At 34.5% G+C, this 19,112-nt stretch overlaps 1 protein-coding gene across 6 annotated transcripts in view; it reads right to left on the reverse strand.

The window, feature by feature from the left end:
• NEO1 (neogenin 1) overlaps nt 1-19,112 on the reverse strand; it is a 73,981-nt gene that overhangs the window by 18,348 nt on the left and 36,521 nt on the right. For 3 of the 6 annotated variants that reach the window (XM_088148456.1, XM_088148452.1, XM_088148455.1), the window contains exons 5-18: nt 18,847-18,983; nt 15,936-16,090; nt 14,707-14,827; nt 10,280-10,499; nt 8,835-8,989; nt 8,546-8,694; nt 8,230-8,368; nt 5,640-5,689; nt 4,993-5,137; nt 4,033-4,143; nt 2,389-2,583; nt 1,887-1,982; nt 650-873; nt 366-504 (exon numbers count right to left, since the gene is read on the reverse strand). In XM_088148456.1, the coding sequence (XP_088004582.1) occupies nt 366-504; nt 650-873; nt 1,887-1,982; nt 2,389-2,583; nt 4,033-4,143; nt 4,993-5,137; nt 5,640-5,689; nt 8,230-8,368; nt 8,546-8,694; nt 8,835-8,989; nt 10,280-10,499; nt 14,707-14,827; nt 15,936-16,090; nt 18,847-18,983 (2,036 nt within the window). The remainder of the gene's footprint in view (nt 1-365; nt 505-649; nt 874-1,886; nt 1,983-2,388; nt 2,584-4,032; nt 4,144-4,992; nt 5,138-5,639; nt 5,690-8,229; nt 8,369-8,545; nt 8,695-8,834; nt 8,990-10,279; nt 10,500-14,706; nt 14,828-15,935; nt 16,091-18,846; nt 18,984-19,112) is intronic. The other 3 variants (XM_088148457.1, XM_088148454.1, XM_088148453.1) reach the window with 2 other exon arrangements.

Consider the following 19,112-nt stretch of genomic DNA (forward strand, 5'->3'; position numbering starts at 1 on the left):
TTTCTTTTGCATGTTTAAAACATCTGCTGCATTTACAGGTATTCAATTGTATTTATCTAGGATGAGATGCGAGGGAAAAAAGTTTAAAATCAGTCAGCTTAATAAAGTTCCTGAATAGTATCCCTCTGATGACAATTGAGAAGACAGATCTGAAGAGCATGCATACAAATTTAGTTTTACTGAAAGTGTGTAATGCCAAAGAAAGGCACTTATTTGCATATAGAACCTTTTTTTGGTCAGCATTATGGCAGTTCTCCCACATCCTGAGAAAAACAAATGACCAATTACAAGCATAGTATTTATACTGAGATGTTTAGAAAAGGAAGCAGCAATGTCGTCCTGTAAAAAAGGCATATGGCCAATACCTTGCTCAAAAGTAGTTCCGTGTGCTGTCATACTCCAAGTGCTTGATCTTCGGCCTTTTGTCACCATTACAGAGAATTCATATAAAGTGTTTGGTTTTAAGCCAGTGACCAAGAAGCTTAAGGTAGTTGTATTTGCTGTCTATGAAAATTACAAAATAAGAATGTAATTATTTAGTTCCTATCATCCCCCTTTCTCTTGGTCGCTTATGGAAAACACATATTAGATATATTTTTTAATTGCAGAAGGTTTTGACAGCAGCTTGTAATCCTAACATTTTTCTTACCTTGTACTTTGTGTTTGCAGGAATGTTGGTTTTCCAGCGGACTGTGTAGTAACGGGCATCCGAAACCTTCTGATTCTTTGGCAGAGAGTTGTCTGCCCAGGTGATTCGAATGGTGTCATGGCTCAATATGGAAGCCTGAACTCCTACAGGTGGCATCATGGGGGAGGGATCTGGCACTGGAGTGTACGGAGCATTAACAACAAATAAATCAACTTCAGAAGTGTCTAAAGAATTGATGGGTAAAAAGTAGGGTATTACAATAAAAAAGAAAGGTGGCATTATACATGAATAGAAACAAAAGGGTGGAATGCAGGGTAATACAATGAAATGAAAGGTGAGAAGTGGAGAAAAAGAAAGAAAAGCCAGAATTAATAGGCAACACAGCACCAGCAAAAAAGTTTTCAGTGATTATTTTGCTTCCTTTTAAAAATACACAGCATAAGCAGATTCTACAGGACTTAACATTTAAGTAGGTTGTTATCAAAGTTAACAAGAACAATTATTTTCAAATCTTAATATTCATTTGGAAAAGTTTACTAATTGAGATATACAGCATTAGTTGCATTAAAACTTTAATTTATTCCATCTCCAAACTGATGCTGGAAAATCAAGGTAGAATTAGCATCCAACAGAGAAAGTGATAGAGGAATATACAGTATTAATACATAGTATTAAAAGGAAAGTCTGCACTTCTGCAAGCAGAAAGAAATTCAGAAAATATCCTTATAAGAACATCTGGGATCTAGCAAAAAAACAACCCAGCAACAAAATTCCCAATAAGTATTTTCTTTCAAACTACATCCCAGACAGTACCATTTATCAAACAATAACAGTATCACAAAGGTTAGTTGTCTATAATGTTTAAGGGCTTGATTTTTATCTAATGGATCATTTAATTTAAAGAGTGATAACTATACACATTATTGGGAAACATAACATGCTTTTGACTCACATACATTTATACCAACATGCTTACAATTATAATACTGTAGATTGGGAAACTCAGCAAGCAAATTTAAGAATGTATAATCCATGTTATGGCCAACGTTCCAAGTTGACAGTAGGAGTTACAAAGGAAATCAGGAAATCACTGATCCAGATTTAAAAGTCATTGTTCAGAAGATGGGGTTCAGCAAATTATCTCTGAACACTGAACAAAGAAACAAGCCACCAGCAAACTATGAACAGTTTGAATGCCCTTTTGAGCTAGACCATCTAGGTCACTCTCATCTTTTACCTGTATAGGCCCTGGTCACCGCACTCTCATAAAGAGGGATTCCTTCACCAACATTGTTATATGCTTTCAAAGTTATCACATAATGGGAGCTGGGATCTAAAAAAAAAAAAATCAAAATGGTTAATTCAATTGTTTATTACAAATCATCATTTTTTCCTATTACAATAATGTGCTTGACGTTTTCAGATACACCAAACAGCATGAAACCACATGATTTTTAATTCTATTAGTGTGCATTAAACATGTGGTTCTGTAGTGCTACAGAAACATCTGTTTTGAGAGATAGTTCAAGATTCATATAAAACAGTCTCCAGCTTTATCATATTAATTCAAGCACTACAACAAGAACTAAAGACATCATATTATTTCCAAACATCATAAAATCTAGAGTGGATGTAGAAACAGACACTTTTAACACCAAATGAAACACAAATGAGACACATAAAAAGCAAGCATTTACTTAGAAAAATGTCAGAATAAAATATCCTGTAGTTTTTCTTACCCAAATTTTCAATAGTGTAGTATCGTTGCTTATAATCCACCTTGATGGTCTGAGCATGGGGACTGCCTACCCCATACCCTATAGCATACCCTCTGACCACAATGTTCTGGTTTTCGGGTGGAGTCCAGCTAACAACAATACTTGTTACAAGTGGACGGACATGCAGGGAACTTGGAACTTCTGGAACACGAGATTCTATAAAGAAGAGAAATAATATAATATAATATAATATAATTAATATAATATAATATAATATAATATAATTAATATAATATAATATAATATAATATAATATAATATAATATAATATAATATAATTAATATAATATAATATAATATAATATAATATAATATAATATAATATAATATAATATAATATAATATAATATATTTAAATAAATATTTAAATAAGTCACCAGGCCTGGGCATCCCAGGGAAGTGGAGATTTTCTTAGATGGCTCCACTGTGGTTGATATATTTACTCTCTCCATGGCTTGCGGTTTGTATATTTTAAATTTTTAATAACATTTTAATTTTTAATAATGACTTCTTATATTTTTATAATGATTGTTTTTTATATATTGTTTTATTTGATTGTTGTACACCGCCCAGAGTCACTTTTTGTGAGATAGGTGGCCATGTATTTACTGTTAAGAAACATCACTGACTTATTTAGATTATTATACCAGTTTGTCAGACCTATAAGGTAGACCAGACTAAGAAACCAATCCCATATAGGTCAGGACTACTTTTATCTTAACAGCTATAGTTACAGAATCTTGCAAGTCTGAATGTGCTTTCCGCCTCCCTCACTTTTTCTTTGTGTGAACTAGGGAGGGGTCTGTCTTGAGATGTTTTCTCAAATTAGTTTCTTGGAATGGGCTCATGTCCCACTTATCTGACTGTTGCCTTGGTAGCAGCTCTTCCTCTTGTCCTTCAAGGCCATTTCCTATACCCTCTACACAGTTCTGGCATTTAAGTTAAAGGACAGAAAATACAATGAGAGTTAGTCATGCTAATGGCTGTTTATATTTGATGTTTTCAAGACAAAAGCTGATCTTCTACTGGGCCTACTGGACCCGTCCCATTTCTCTTACACTTTATCCCATGTTAGTAACCCCAGTAACCCCAACTAATCATGGATACTCTCATAAATGTAACCTCATCATGGTCTTAAAAGATCACCGCCTTTGACTATCTGAGGAAAAGTACTCAGGAACATAGGGAATCACAGGGCTATTGCTAAGACAACCAGCACAACATTCCTTGACTTGCAGTACTATACTGACTATGTATACGTGTCAAGTCATTTAGCCTATCAAGCTCTGGCTTTATTATTTAAAGTAACATAACACAGATGGACAAGATGTACATCCATGTAATATTAATTTCAGTGGTACACACATTCCTACCAACATTTTGCTGCAACTAAGTCACTATGAACTGTGATTGAGTTGGACTGCATGTCAACCTGGTTTCTTCAGAAATAGGGATATGTTCCCTTCTGCCCCGCCGCCGAGCCACAGATACTCCCTGCAAACACTTTTTAATCCTTTGGCTAAGGAATGTAAAAGATTTCTGTATTTTCTCAGTAAGCTTTCATGTTCATAACACACATATTCTGGTAAATCTTGATAACCATACCGTCAAGGTCACTTTCAAATGTTTCTGCTGATATCCAATCAGTAGATATTCCTGTGCCATTGACTGTTAAGGCAGCCACTCGGAAGCTGTACTCTGTACCTCGTTCCAAACCTAATATAAAACACATCATACTAAAATAGAGTTTTCAATATTAATTGCAAACTTTCTGCTTCTAATTAGGATAGCAACAGTTCCATTATTCTGTTATTTCTAAGTGCTCCAATGAATTATCTTCAAATGATTATTATTTCTAAGTTATAATCTGAGTCAAAGCTGACATAGATCTAGTTAAATAAATACTTTATGTCTTGGCCTTTCATCTTTCTGATGGTTACCTGAGCATAACCTAAAGCTAAGAAGGACAAATCAATAATATTTGCTGTAAGACTCCAAGAGATTCAGTTGTCAGCAATTACTATCTGTCAGGCATGACAGGACTGACACACTGCAGTAACCTTTCCTGTATATCAGTAGCAAAAGAATATGTAATTTTCCTTTAGCAAATAGAAGGACTAAGAGTTTCAAATGATTTATTCATTTTATTTATTTCCACAGCAGGTGCTCTTAACAATTTCTATAAAAACAAAACACCTAGATAAAAGCATAACTAAACAATTAAAAATGTGAATTAAAATATTCTTATCTGATAAATCTGATTTATAGGGACTTTCCTAGATGGGTTAGGCCTTATTTCAAGCACGGAAGGCAGAATTAAAGGGAATTACCCACCAGTCTTTAGGACGGCTTGAGTGAAAAAGGAGTATCTGCGATGAACACCCAAAGTAAAACAAGATGGCAGGACTCCCATGATCAAAAGAAATATAACAAGGGCAAAGAATGTTATTTTTATAATATGCCCTCTTCTTTTCCATGGAAGAAGAGGGGATATTTTCTTTCCTAACATAAGAAGCTTGCAGTTAGTTTCTGTTGTTATTAGATAGAGAATTCCAACTTATTCACCTTCAATTAGCTGTGAAAGTTGTGTCCCAACAATAATTTCAGTCACATCGCTTTTGCGAATCACTTTTCGGTATCGAATCTTATAGCCGGTAATTTGTCCATTGTGTGTTCCTGTGGGAGGAGGCTGCCAATGCATCATAATGCTCTGTGGGAAGTTAAATGGCATTATAAATCATATTCTCTAAATTAAATTATGCTAATTGTCATGCTTCATCAATCTCCACTATATTTACACATACCTAGAAATATTGTATATAAACCTACGTAACAACTCTGGCATTAAAATTATGTATCTGGAAACAACCCAACTATGTAACTTGCAAATAATATTCTATGTAAATGTGTGTGCGTGTGATCTTCCATATTAAGGAATTCCCACAAGATACTTTGAAACATTAACATTACTCTTCACTGCTGGTCCTGAAACAAAGAATGTCTTAACCATTTGTACACTGGCTAGTATAGTCAATGTTTGCTGCAGCTTTAAGCATGAAAATTGAGATTGTATCCAGTGCAAAAAAAAAAAAAAAAGGAAGCTTATAAACTACAGCTTATTCATCACACCCTCAAGATATAAGGTAGAAAATCAGCTGTAGTTCTTCTCTTTAGATATAGACTTCATCCATGTCTAAAGAGACATGTCTTACCTTGGAGTTTTGCACTTCTAGTGTTAGATTCTGGGGTGCAGCACTGGGAACTAGAAACATTAAAAGAAATTACTCAAAATTCATCCCAGTATCTGATTCAAAGTAAGAAAAATACAGGAGAGGGGACCCCTAAACAACTATTGGTAATGATAATGAAAAAAAAACACATGCATACAATATACATAAGCAAACAAACAAAAAACCCTCAATAATCATGGATACACAAAACCCTTTACTATTGGTAACAAGATCTGGTCCATATTTTCCAGCCATGGATATGCAACACCATAGAGGATGAAACTATGGATAATGAGGGCTATCTGTATATCACATCAATCATATTCCACATAAATTTCACCTTGCCTGAAAAGCCAAGTTTTAATCATATTCCTGAATCCCAGTAAACAAAGTTTTACTAGAGAAGATTTCTCTAGAATGGAAGCAACTACTGAAAAGTGTTATTCCCTGAAGCCATTCCCAAATTCAGAAGAAAAGCACATGTTAGTAGAGTTATGTCCATGTATGGAAGTATTCAGCATTCATGAGTTTTTTTTTTTAAAGTGAATAGATTGATAGATAAAAGTTCCACTGGAACAAGTCACAATTCACATTTTCCTATATCACCCTTAAAGGTACTTTACCATGCCTTACATTTGATACAAATGAGTGGTCACACACACACACAACATAAACTCAATCTTGTCTCTAAATCAAAACAGTTTATTAAACTCAATATAATACCCCCTTGATATTACTTGATACTTAATATGAATACAGACAGTCCTCTATTTACAAACAGGTTATGTTCCAAGAGGCTGTTTGTAAGTTCATTTTCTTCCTAAGTCCAACCACACTGCACCATGTATGCACTGCCCAGATATTAACAGTGCGCCACATATATACGCACGCACACCGTAAACTTCTGGGACCTTCCTTCCAGGACCTTCATTGTTGGAGTTGTTGGGAGGTTTGTTCGTATTGGAAAAAGTTTGTAACTCGAAAGTTTGCGAGTAGAGGGTTGTCTGTAGTAAACATTAAACAGTATCTGCCTTGGTAACAATATTGCTGGCATTCTACCTAAAAAGTATCTCAACTTAATCAAAGCTGCATATGTTTTGACCTTCTATTTAGCATAAGCTTTTAAAATTCAATGTGACTTCCATTCAACCCATTTTCCAGAACACAGTTAACGTTACTTTGTAAAGATACATGCTCATATGTTGCAGCTGCTTTATCAAAACGTACATTGGTTTAAAACCTATAGTGGGTGAGGGGAAGTCACTTTACCCTCAATATGTAAATAGATAAGTATAAAAAGCAAAACACAAAACTGTCCACAAGGGAGGGGAAAGAGCAGTAATGTTATTATTTATTAGTAGACGAAGAGGATTTTTCAAATAACTCACAGGAAAATGGCTGAAGCTAACTATAACGCCACAATTTCCCCATTTTTAAAAAATATTTAAAGGACACTTAAGTTTTAAAAGAACATACAGCATATGAATGGAAATGAAACTACCGTATTTTTCCGACTATAAGACGATACTGCAAAACTGCCCATACTTTGTTTCTGCAGAGAGGCTTCCTCCTATTGCTAGCCTCCAATCACGAGTGAAATAGCTTGTCTCCCAAACAGACTTCCTCCAATCACGAGCCTGATGTAACTGACGTCAGCTGATGCTGAACAAACCAATTAGAGGAAGGCTGTTTGCAGAGACAAGCTATCTGCAGTTTCACTCGTGCTTGAATGTAATCAGTTAAGCAAAAGAGCCTGGAAATAGAGCTGCAGAGAGACGGTTTGGACCTCCTCCCACCGAGTGTATCAGGTAAATGTTAACTAATAACTAAATAAAAATGTGTTCTGCACTATCTTTAAAATATTGATTTCTTAATTTTGGGTTGGAAAAGTGGGGGTCGTCTTGTACGTGGGGGCATCTTATTGTCGGAAAAATACGGTATGTTTTAGCAAATAGCAATCAGTTTTTTTCAGTTTGACCTAAGTTATACTATTTATTCCTCTTCTATCTTTACTGCTATTAGCTGTCTTCACTGTCTTATAAATCTCAATCCAGCAGTCAATCATCATCATCTTCTTTACTCTGAAAATAAAATGAGTTGAATGGCGAACAGTGAATTGGGACCAAATTGTTTAGAAAATGGCCTCCTTACCATGAACATCTAACAGAGAGCACTGTATCCCTAGTGTAAATTAAAAATGAATTATAGCTCTCTGCATATAATGCAAGTGGATTTTACCATGATCTATCAATTTCATTGAATATTCATATAGTGCCAATATATACATTTTCAGAGTAGTGTCTGCGAGGCTTAGCCAGATAATTATATTGATAGAAACAAAGATAGATACTGTCTCTCAAAATAGTTCTCTCAATGCCAAAATAGAAGACAAAATGGTAAAATAGAGAAAATGCAAGGGAAAACCCAAGAAAATGTAATTTTTCCCAAGAAATTTCAGTGCAACAAGTTTCTTATTTCGATCTACACAATATGAAGAAGCCAAATCAAATCTGTTAGATATAGAATGTAAATAAATACATCTGCATTATTTCTGCAATTAGAAGACACTTACCATCTGACAGTGTACGAATGACAACATCTTGAGTAGAGACTCCTGGACCGTGTTTATTGTAGGCCACAACTCTGAAGCTATACTCTGTATATTTTTTCAAGCCAATTATTGTATAGGAAAGACCACCAACATCAACATCCTATTTGAAAAGATGTAAATCATGATGTATAAATCACCATAATTTGGGTTTGTTAATTTATTTAATAGGCTCAGTCAGTCCATATGAGGCTGAAATTATGACTTTACTATAGATCATAATATGCAAGTATTATAAACATTCTTTTCCTAACATGTATGCTAAGATAACATATCTCACCTGCTCATTCTCTGTTCCCTTCTCCATGTAATATAGCTTGTAGTTCTGGATCTCGCCATTGCCAGATAAAGGTGTACCCCAAGTAACAGTGATTGATGTGGGAGAGTTAGCATATGCACGAATGTTGGGGGCTGGACCTGGAAGCTGAACTAAATAATAAGCAGGATATATTACAAAATAATAAAAGTTCAACAAAACCTTACAAGATCAAAGTAAACAGCAAACTATTCTATGAAACATACAGAGACACTTTTATCATTATCTGCCTTAACAAACGTTTAATGCTTACCCTCAGGTTGTGTGGCTACTTTCAATGGCACTGAACTTTCCCCAGGTCCATGTTTGTTTTGTGCTACCACTCTGAAAATATATACTGTTTCAGGCATCAGGTTTTGAATTGTCACTTGCATTTCCCCAGGATGACTTGTGTTTTCAACACGCTCCCTTTATATAAAAAAGTGTTTGGAATGGAAATGGGCACATAAAATAAGACTTATTAGGACATCAAAAATGGACAATAACATTTAATGCACATAAGCAAGAAATTATGAAAACTATATAACGTATTAATACACCATTATCCTAACAAGTCAGCATAAGTTACAACTTCTTAGGAGTTGTAACTTTGCTCTAAGTACATGTGTTTGCAATAAATGATATAAAAAGAAAAATAAGAATTGTTCAGTTCTATTACTCTTGCAACAAACTTCAGAGAGAGTTACAACCTGCACATAGCATGAAAAGTTTAATCAAGACAAAATAGAAATAACAATACAGAAACCAGCTGATCGCTTCAGTGAGGTACTACTATGTTATTTAACCAATGAGTTGTTAATCAATTGTACAAATAATCTTTTTATGATATGTTAGAATAGGATCATCAGAGATGGATAAAATGAATACTGTTTCAGTGTTAACCTAGGCTGATTAACTGTGCAGCCATAGGTTTACGTTCAAAAAGACGCCAAACAAGTAAAATAATATTCACTGAATTAATGTGGAGTACTAGATTAAGTAAGATAAACTCCTTTACAACTACCCTGGCCTTCAAGTAATTGACACCCAACTTTTAATACAGCCATGACAAAAGATGCCACATAGTGAGAAATTTGCATAATATGACCTCACCTATTGGCCTATTATTTTTTAAGTATGTGGAATTAACAATAATATCCACATATTTTTTTAAGATTCTGCCTTAAGTAAATATCTGATTCTTCATATAATCTTTTATTGCTCCATTAGTTATTTTTTTCTCAATACGTTTAAAAGTTGTACTCATACCGTCTTTCGTTTACAATTACTTAACTGCACAAACTGAAGCTCAGTAATTCCAACGGATTTTATTTCCAAATGGTCATGTTTACTATTTTAATCTTAAAATTAATAATCAGCGACAAAAGCAAAGTGCATTCACCTTTGAATTTGTAGGGCATTCCCAAAATCTCAGTTTACATCTCTGATGCTTTATAAACTATTTCTGCTTAAGAATACTTCCAAACTCTATCATGTGTTGCAGAGCGGAGACAAATGAACTATTCAAAAAGAATGCACAGCTTATTCATGCGGGTGTGTGCATGTGTGTGCATTACATTTCATACATAAACTACAATGCAAAATCTGTATTTCATGCATGTTTAAAAAATATATATTTCAGCAACAAGAGTATAAAATGTATATGTCAATATTTCTCCTAAATTTTCACACAGATTAACAAGATTTAAGTAAGCGTACCTGTTACTCATTTCCTTGGTGTAGAACACTGAGTAGGTAAGATTGTCTCCCTGTGGATCAGATGCAGGTGTCCTCCATGTTAGCTTGATGAAGCGAGTAGATACAAGAGAAGCCACAACATCTCGAGGGGCAGAAGGCAAGGGTCCACTTGTAGCTGGTGCTAGATGGTCAGTAGTGGCACTGGTCAGTGAAGTGGGAGGTAATGTTGGGATGGCAACATCTTGTCATGTGCAAACATTGGGGAATATGAAGGGCAAACATCACGACGATTTAAAGAGAAAACAGAAAAAAACCAAAAAAAGAAATAAACAAAACCACGATGGAAAACAAAACAAAATGAACACACAAAAAAGGCCATTAAACTGAAGGTTGGCATGCAGGCAAAAAGGTAACTACTGAAAACTAATGGGAAATATCAAGGAGACGTCACTATTGGACAAGCAATCAAAAATCTCCATTATAATGAAAGTGAGAAGGAAGGGTAGGATGAAAATTACAGATAAAGTATAATTTCATAATTCAAACATTAGTTTCTGACAATTAAGTTTTGTTATGGTGTAGTAGTTAATTTTTAGAAAACCACCTGTTCAATTTGCAATCAAATGCATGGACCTGAACAAGACTTTTCATTTTCATTAGTAAAGTTAAACCACAAGGTTGTACCTCTTGCAATAAGAATGCACCCTCAGATTCAATTTACTGATTCTTCTATGCATATTTTAAGTTGTCTAACAATACAGTAGAATTGCATATTCTACTGCTGATATCCATAGCGAGGGTTGAGCCCACCTTCCTAAAGGACCCATCAGGCTCTGATCCATATCAGACCAGAAAGTGTGAATGTACTGAATTATTTAAAACTAGGGCTATCAGAAGAAACCCAGTCAACTGCTAGAGTACTCTGTTCCTCTGCCATCCATTTTGTTTTGTTTTCTGCAGACCAGATACGGTAGCTTTATGGGAGACCAGCCGAATGAGGCCTGCAGGTACATACACACTTATCACCTCTAAGACAGAATCAGGGCAGCCCCCCCACAAAAAAGTGGAAACACAGTGAGCCCTCAAAGGCGAAGTTCAACAGAGGGCAAACTGAAACGTCCAGATTGTCCGGCATACTCCAGATGTCTGACTACCCGTCATGCTAAATGAAAATGGAACAACCACATCACAGCATACTGCAATGTGTGAACTCAGCTATAAACTATATTTAATAATCTGATTGGCTAGGAGAGTTGAAACTTGAACTCTGCAGCATTTAGCATTAAACTGATATGGCCCCACTATCATGGGGGGGGAGGATATCACAGGAGTGATAATGGCTTCCATCCCTAGCAGAACTAGGACAGAAATGCAGAACGTACAAGGTAAGATAACACAGTAAGACTTCTTAAAATATTGGTAAATTATGTACTATTCCATTTTGGACATTTACTTTTTATCGATCTAAAATACCTCAATCTGAAATGTCATACAAAAGTGGTCAGACTAATTTAAAACAGTATTTTCTTTTTAATGCAACAATTATATTTTAATTAATTGCTCTGAACAAAGAAGAATATTCAATTAAAAATTATTTAAAACTGCATATTATATATCCCTCTTCATTAAATCTAGTAAAAACTCATTAACAAAGTCATTATAACTAAATTCCATAATCTGATCATCCATTCTAAAACAGAATGATTACTTTGTTCCACAACACAGGCCAGTAATATTCTGCCTCATACTATCATATTGAACAACCATAATTAGAATAGGATCCTTTACATGTGTTAACAGGAAAGGGCTTAGGTTATTTCTTCTTTTATCTTCTTTAAGCAGTGTTATTTTACAATATTAACTGGAGGCAATCATTAATTGACACAGTATTATTTGTGCACTGGAACAAATTTCAGAAGCAATTCAAGTTCCTTGACAGATGTAGAGGGTATATAAAATGGTTTGGCATAATGATAAATTAAAGATGAATTTTAAAACAGGGAGTGGGGGGGGCATTGAAGGGAAAAAACAAAAGATGGAAAAAATTAAGGAGATGAATAGTAACACTTATACCAAACATTACAATAGGGAAGTTCAAATACTGAATCAATGAGGTATTTTTGTGGCATATACACAACTTGGCTGTAAAACAATGGGAAGTGTATGGAGATTGCCAATTCAAAAGACTGAACCCTACAATTTCAGACTGCAAATCTGTATTGATCTATTGACATTCCAACCCTGCCTATTATAATTATAATCCTTGAATGATGTGGAAAATGTAAATAAATTTTAATAATTTAAAACTTTGGACAGTTAACTTTTTCTGATGTTTAAAGTTGTTAAACCTATACTTGTTGAGCTCTCTGACAAATCCATTAGTATTAGTATTTTGATTAGGATGTTTATTTTTTTCCAGTGCAAACTTTTAAAGGAAATCATAAAAGTGCAATAAAAAACACTACTCCCATATTTGGGAAATATTTTGTTTTAAAGGAAGTCATTTTATTTTTTACTATCATGCCCAAATAATAAAAAGGTGTGTCACCATCAATACATCAGCAAAGAACATTAAAAAAGGAAAGCAACATTTCCTGCCAGTCCAACCAGAAGTGATGCTGTATTTTAGATAAGATAGCAATGTTTATGTAAGAGGAATATAATGCAGAAAAACATTTTGCACATATCCAGTAATGAAACATGCTCACCTCTTTCACTTAGAGGTTACAAACCCAACGAGAGAAGCCACACTAACATGCTCTATTAGAAATTTAAAAATGGAAGGAAGGACAACAAACAATTACGTCATTAAAACCTAGCTGTTACACACAGATTTATCTTTTTGAGAACTATGAAATCTTCAGAAGTATAGCATCAAAATTGATTCTGAACGCTCAGGCTGAGTTCATATATCATGCTAAATCATAATGTAGTTGGTTGGTTCCAGCTTAGCATCATGTATGAACCCAAACAATGTGGTTAGTAAATCATAGTTCATACAGACCCCTATAGCTTTTTCAACAAACCTAGCCTCAGGGTTGTCTTATAAATAGTTGCAAGAATGGAATATTATCCATCAATAATAAAAATACCCAATGTATTACCAATGGATCTCCTTAAAGCGATAGTATAATATAGGTCATTTCAATTTTTCTCCTAAACCTATGAATAAACAGCTCACCAAGAAGAAATACTGATATAAATTTCATTTGATAGATAAACTGTATTGATTTTGAAAGTATTTATAATAATAGAACACTAAAAAGGTATGTGTTAATTGTAGATTGAGTCCTGTATTTTTCAAGTAAGTCTGTGCTAGTTAATAAAGGGATGCACAAAAGAGTCAAATATGCCACTACCATGAGTAGAAAATCTGCACTGTTAAAAAACCTATTAAACATAAAAAGAAATAGGCATCCTTGAAATTTAAGGTAAATGTAGCTACTACCATTTGACAGAATATATAAAGTCATGGCACATGGTTTCTTTGTGGGTCAGCAGAAGGGTTTTAAATGTGTATGATGCAGAATTAGATCTGACAAAAGGGGACAGAAATTCAGGCAAGAAGAATGAAAGGTGAAAAAGTCTACCAGAAGATGGGGAGATGAGATTAGGAGGCTGCAGAGAGGCATTATCAAATTTTCAGAACTTATTCTTAAAGAGTATAAAACACTGAAAAGCTCACAAGATTCCCCCATGTTTAGTCAGCCTGCTCCTAGAAAGACTGCAGTAAACATGACAGTTAGAAATCAAGACTACCTTTCATCATACCTTCTAGATCCAAATGCAATATGGATTACTTTGGTCTCAAAAGATGGTATACACGGACAGTAACAATGTGTATCATATGAAAGCATCAAATGAGAAAACTATTCTGACATAGGAATGAAGTTAAGATAGCAGAACAAACTGGATCAGTGGTAGACTTGAAGGAAACAACAGATAAACAGATGCCCCTCATGCACATATCTCTGGTATGTTTGGGATATGCTTGGATCCTCGACATTGCCACAGGAGTCAATGGTATTACGACATAAAAAGTATCCTCTTACCAATGAGTCTACTTCAATAAGATATCACGTGCAAGCGTACATATTTCTCTGTATATTGTTTTTCTCCAGACTCACACACTTAAATGCACACACAAATTATCACAAAAACAGATTTTAATGAAAGTAAATGATTTTGAAGAAATCGGCCCTATCTATATTTTATGTACTGTAACTACATTAAAGCAACCTGTGGGGTTTTGATTAATCACACAAGTTGCTAAAATATTCTGCATACTTAACATAAGCAGAAATCATTTGGACATTTTATTTTACAAATGATTAATTTATAGGCAGAACAAGGAGTATCTATCCACGGTGAAGAGTGCCCCATAGGGAGGAAAGTATAGCTCGATATTCTGCCCTATATTTTAACAATATATGACTCTACTTTCTTACCATGATCGAGTATTATCAGCTGGGCTCCAGCCTGTATATTTCCCACATCATTTTCCGTAATACACTGATAAAAGCCTTCATCTGATTTCACCAAGCCCAAAACCTGTAGGTTGTGCTCATTCTTTAAAAAAAAAAAAAGATATACAGTATTCACTATAGGATCTTCTATTCCCTGTTCAGGATTCTGAAAATAAAAACTATAAAAATGTGTGTGCGTATGCATATTTGTTACTTTTATTCACAATTGTCTTCCTGTCCTTATCTTTCTCACTTGTCCTTATTTTGTTCGTTGTTTTTTACATCTTCACTCCCCCTATTTATACCATTCACCACTGACAGAAGTCATTTAATGAGTGTTTCATTATTTTTTTCTTTCTGTCATTTGCATATTGCCAAATCTGCATGAATTCCTGCTGCTTTATGTTCATCTCCCTTTGGGGTTCAACTTCTAGCTGTTCTGTACTATCAGCAAGGCCAGGGCAAGACATTATGCAGCTTGAGGCAAAGGGAAAGGTGATGCTCCCTTTCTGTTCAATGTCCATAAAGCAACCAAACTGAAAAGTCATTTCTTCTTCCAACGCTAACAACCTGATTGCATTCTTTAATGCACCATGGATAGCAGGTTAGTCCATATCCTCCAACAGGCTGCTCTCCAGTGTCTGTTTCTAGCTGAAGCAGTTGCTATACTCTATCTAAAAATAGGTTGGCCTTTTCTTCTCTTTGGTTTTGCTGTTATAAACTTCTTGCTGTTGTTTTGTTTTGTTTTTTGCTTTTTTATTTACATTTTACTGCAGTCTGGGATTTCAAACTTGACTGAAATGAGGGGACTGAAAGGGGGATATAACTGATCTTTTTTCCCTTAGAATCCTACCTCCCCACTCCTTAAAATCAAGCATGAATTTGCTGGCAGTATTCTTTGCAAAGTAATATAAAAGTAGAATGGGTACAATTTTCAGTATCTTAGCAGTTCATATCAACTGTGTAACTAAAAATATTTTCAGTTCTCAATGTGTGCCAAGTTTTTTAAGGAGAAGAAACAGTAATACAATGCAAAAGGCTGTTCTAGCCATCTAGGTACAAACTATTGTGACTGGGTTATTTGAAAGTAAAGATTGTTATATCAGCACTTTCTAGGGAAATACACTAGTGATCCAAACCATTTGGCATTCTTTTAGCTTGAGCTTGTTATAATAAAACCAGGCCACAAGTCATATTAAATATATACTTACTACAATTTTAAAGTAGTCACTAGGGATCACCACATCTCCATTCTTTACCCACTTGACTGTTGGAGTTGGCTTTCCACTCACATCACATTCAAACACAATATCCATGGATTCATGTGCATAAATATTAGCAGGCTGCTTCAGAAACATGGGAGGTACTTCAAAGTGAGAGAAAGGTCAGTTACTAATTATTGATCAAACAAAAAATTGCTTGATCAGACAAGATGATAGCTTTCATTTATAAATATTTCAAAGAAATCTAACTTTATTCTAATATACTTTCAAAAAATGAGCCGTTATTGGATAAGAACAAATAATCAAGCAATACAATTTTAGTAAGGATAACCAATGGGAAACTTTTAACAGATTTTTTAAAAATTACTAAATTATATTTTAAACAAGTAGAAGCAAATTTATGAGAAGCAAAGGCAAGCTTTACAACTTACATTTGTATTGCCTATCATTGGCAAGTATCTTATGAAATAAGTTTGAAATCCCAGTTAAAGCTTTCAGCAATGTTTTTTATATCTATCAGCAGATCAAGATCAAATATCCTGCTTTAATGAGTGTAACACAATTCTTAGCGCCTAAATTCAAGCACATGTTCAGACTTCACCCTCAAATGACCTTTCCTGACTGGCAAAGGAGATTATTTTGTTTTGTATGAAATAAGTGAGAGGCAGCTGTGATGTTTTATTCAGCAGTGCCAAAACTGATTCAAAGAAAGAGATCTGAAATATGTTCTGTCCGTGAATGCTTAGAATTGTACTGTTGAAACTTGACTATGATGCACATCATTATACCTGCCTTCAGTCTCCACAAGCCCGCTTGCCTTTCATAACTTGTTAATAATTTGCCATTCCAGGGCCAAAAGAAGATATTTATTTTTTTAAATGTCCCCTTCACTTTTAGCCAAACGAATTTTAATTATAAGATCAATGATTTCAGATAAGTGTCAGAAGATGCATACATTTCCCACTGTTGCAGAATTAAAAAGTGGAAAAGCATCTATACTGTTGCTATTAATTTAATGCCTATTTCTAAAAATACTCTTCTAAAAGTGGCAAGCTGCTTCTATCATAAAGCACCAGCTGGCATAAAGCTTCATTAATGCATTACAAATCAGTTATTAAGAAATCCGAGTTGAAATCTAGAAGCTATCAAATACAATTCTCCTGAGTATCAATATCACTACCACAGATACTTTAGATATTCCCATATCAACTGCTCTGCCATATATTTTAGTCCCATAGGATTTTGCAAAGCTCTTACTGAAGAAACCATTTTCCACAAAGATTCCAATCACTAATATCTTGGTTTTAAGTTTCGTAATGCTTCTTCATAAAATTAAATATAATTAGAAAGTAATTGTAAGTACTTCTAAATGACTTCTGTAAAGAATTAAAACAAAGAGGAAGATTGTTGATGAACAAAGTAGCCCTATGCTACTTTGGATATGTATCTGTCAATAATTCCATCCTGTAACTCTCTAAAGACAAGAATAATTTATTACATAGCAAGGATGATTTTTAAAATAATTCTGCCACTAGTGACTCCAGGATTTCCCAGATGTCAAGCAAAAACCACAGGAACCACCCACATGTGATATCAGGGCTTTGACTTTATTTCATTTAATGAATGAGAGCAATAGCAACTTTCTAAACTCACATATGCATACACAGTCAATCACATTTTTAGCACTGAGATAGTCTTTAAATCAGTCTATATACTCCGGCTGCAGGAGTAATCAGGTGTGCTATCAGTTTCACAACAAGATAACATTTACATTTTTTCAAAACACAGTCATTTAAAAAGAAAAAAAGGAAAAAAATTCCACTTGATAGAATCTTGCAATGTTTGAAACTGACAGGCCAGGAAGCTCAAAAGCAATGTAATTTACGTCATACCATTTTCAGGAATCTCCTGGAGAGTTAAATACAGTGGCTGACATTCCCCAGCTGAAAAGTGAACTTATAACCTTGTCTTCATCTGTCTGTCTCCATGTTACTTCCTGAATTACAGTGATAAAAGAGAAAACTACCTTCTGATAATTTTTACAGGGGAAATCTGGTAAGTGAGATCAGATCAATTTCCTCTTCCTTAATATAACTTTTAATACAGAACCCTAAAATTGAAAATTGGAAATTTACAGAGGTTGAAAGTTATTTGAGAGACAGTTTGGCGTTGGCACCAGGCCAGAAACCAGGAGATTGGGAGTTTTAGTCCTGCCTTAGGCACAAAGCCAGCCGGGTGACTTTGGGCCAGTAATTTCCTTTCATCCCTAAGAAGAAGGAAGCAATGGCAAACCACTTCTAAAAATGTTGCCAAAAGTCCATGCAGTCACCAGGAGTCAGGATTGACTTGAATCTCCCCCCCACTGCAAAAAGGTTATCCACCTGTATATGTACTACACAATTTTTTTGTACATTCATCTAGATAATCCACCTTACTACAGAAAATAATGTGTGTTTCTCTATTAAAGAATGTAATAAACTCTTGGGAGAAAAAAATTCTCTTCATCTTCAGCTGCCAGGCAGCAATGTCAGCTGGATATTAGCTCCTGCTAATAACTAAAAGACAATGAGCCATGCAAAGTAATAAATGAAGCAGCCTTATACAAGTCATGCCATCAGTTTATCTATCTATGGTGTATTGTTTTCAAGGCAGAACCTTTTCATTGGTTTAGGCTGAAATCTTTCCCAACTCTGTATAGAAATGTCATAAATTTAACTTGGTAATACTCTTGCTTCAATCACACTGCTCTCCCCAATTACACAGGATCAGTAGTAATAGCTGAACTTATTTTGCCGCTAAACAAAACAATATCTTTTGTTTTGGAATTCTACTACCTCAACTATATTAGCACTAATTTCTTTTTCATTTTTAAAAAGTATATATATATATATATATATACCCTGCACAGTAAGATCAGCTTGAGCTTCAATAGTGTCATTCCCATTATCTGCGATGCAAGTATATGTTCCTGTATCATCTTCAGTGATATCATTTATCTTCAGTGTTCCCCCAGACAGGAATATAAATTTGTGAGAACTGTATAAAACAAGACATATTGGTGGAGTGATTTTTTTGAAGCATGTAGGATTCAGATTTTAAAAAATACAAAGATCTACAACATTCTTGAGAAGCCAAAATATCTATTTTTAAAGTCCTTCCCATCAA

This window comes from Python bivittatus, unplaced genomic scaffold (assembly GCF_059951505.1).
Source record: "Python bivittatus isolate LINGU-HERP-01145 unplaced genomic scaffold, Pbiv_v1 ctg000530_np1212, whole genome shotgun sequence".
Lineage (NCBI taxonomy): Eukaryota > Metazoa > Chordata > Lepidosauria > Squamata > Pythonidae > Python > Python bivittatus.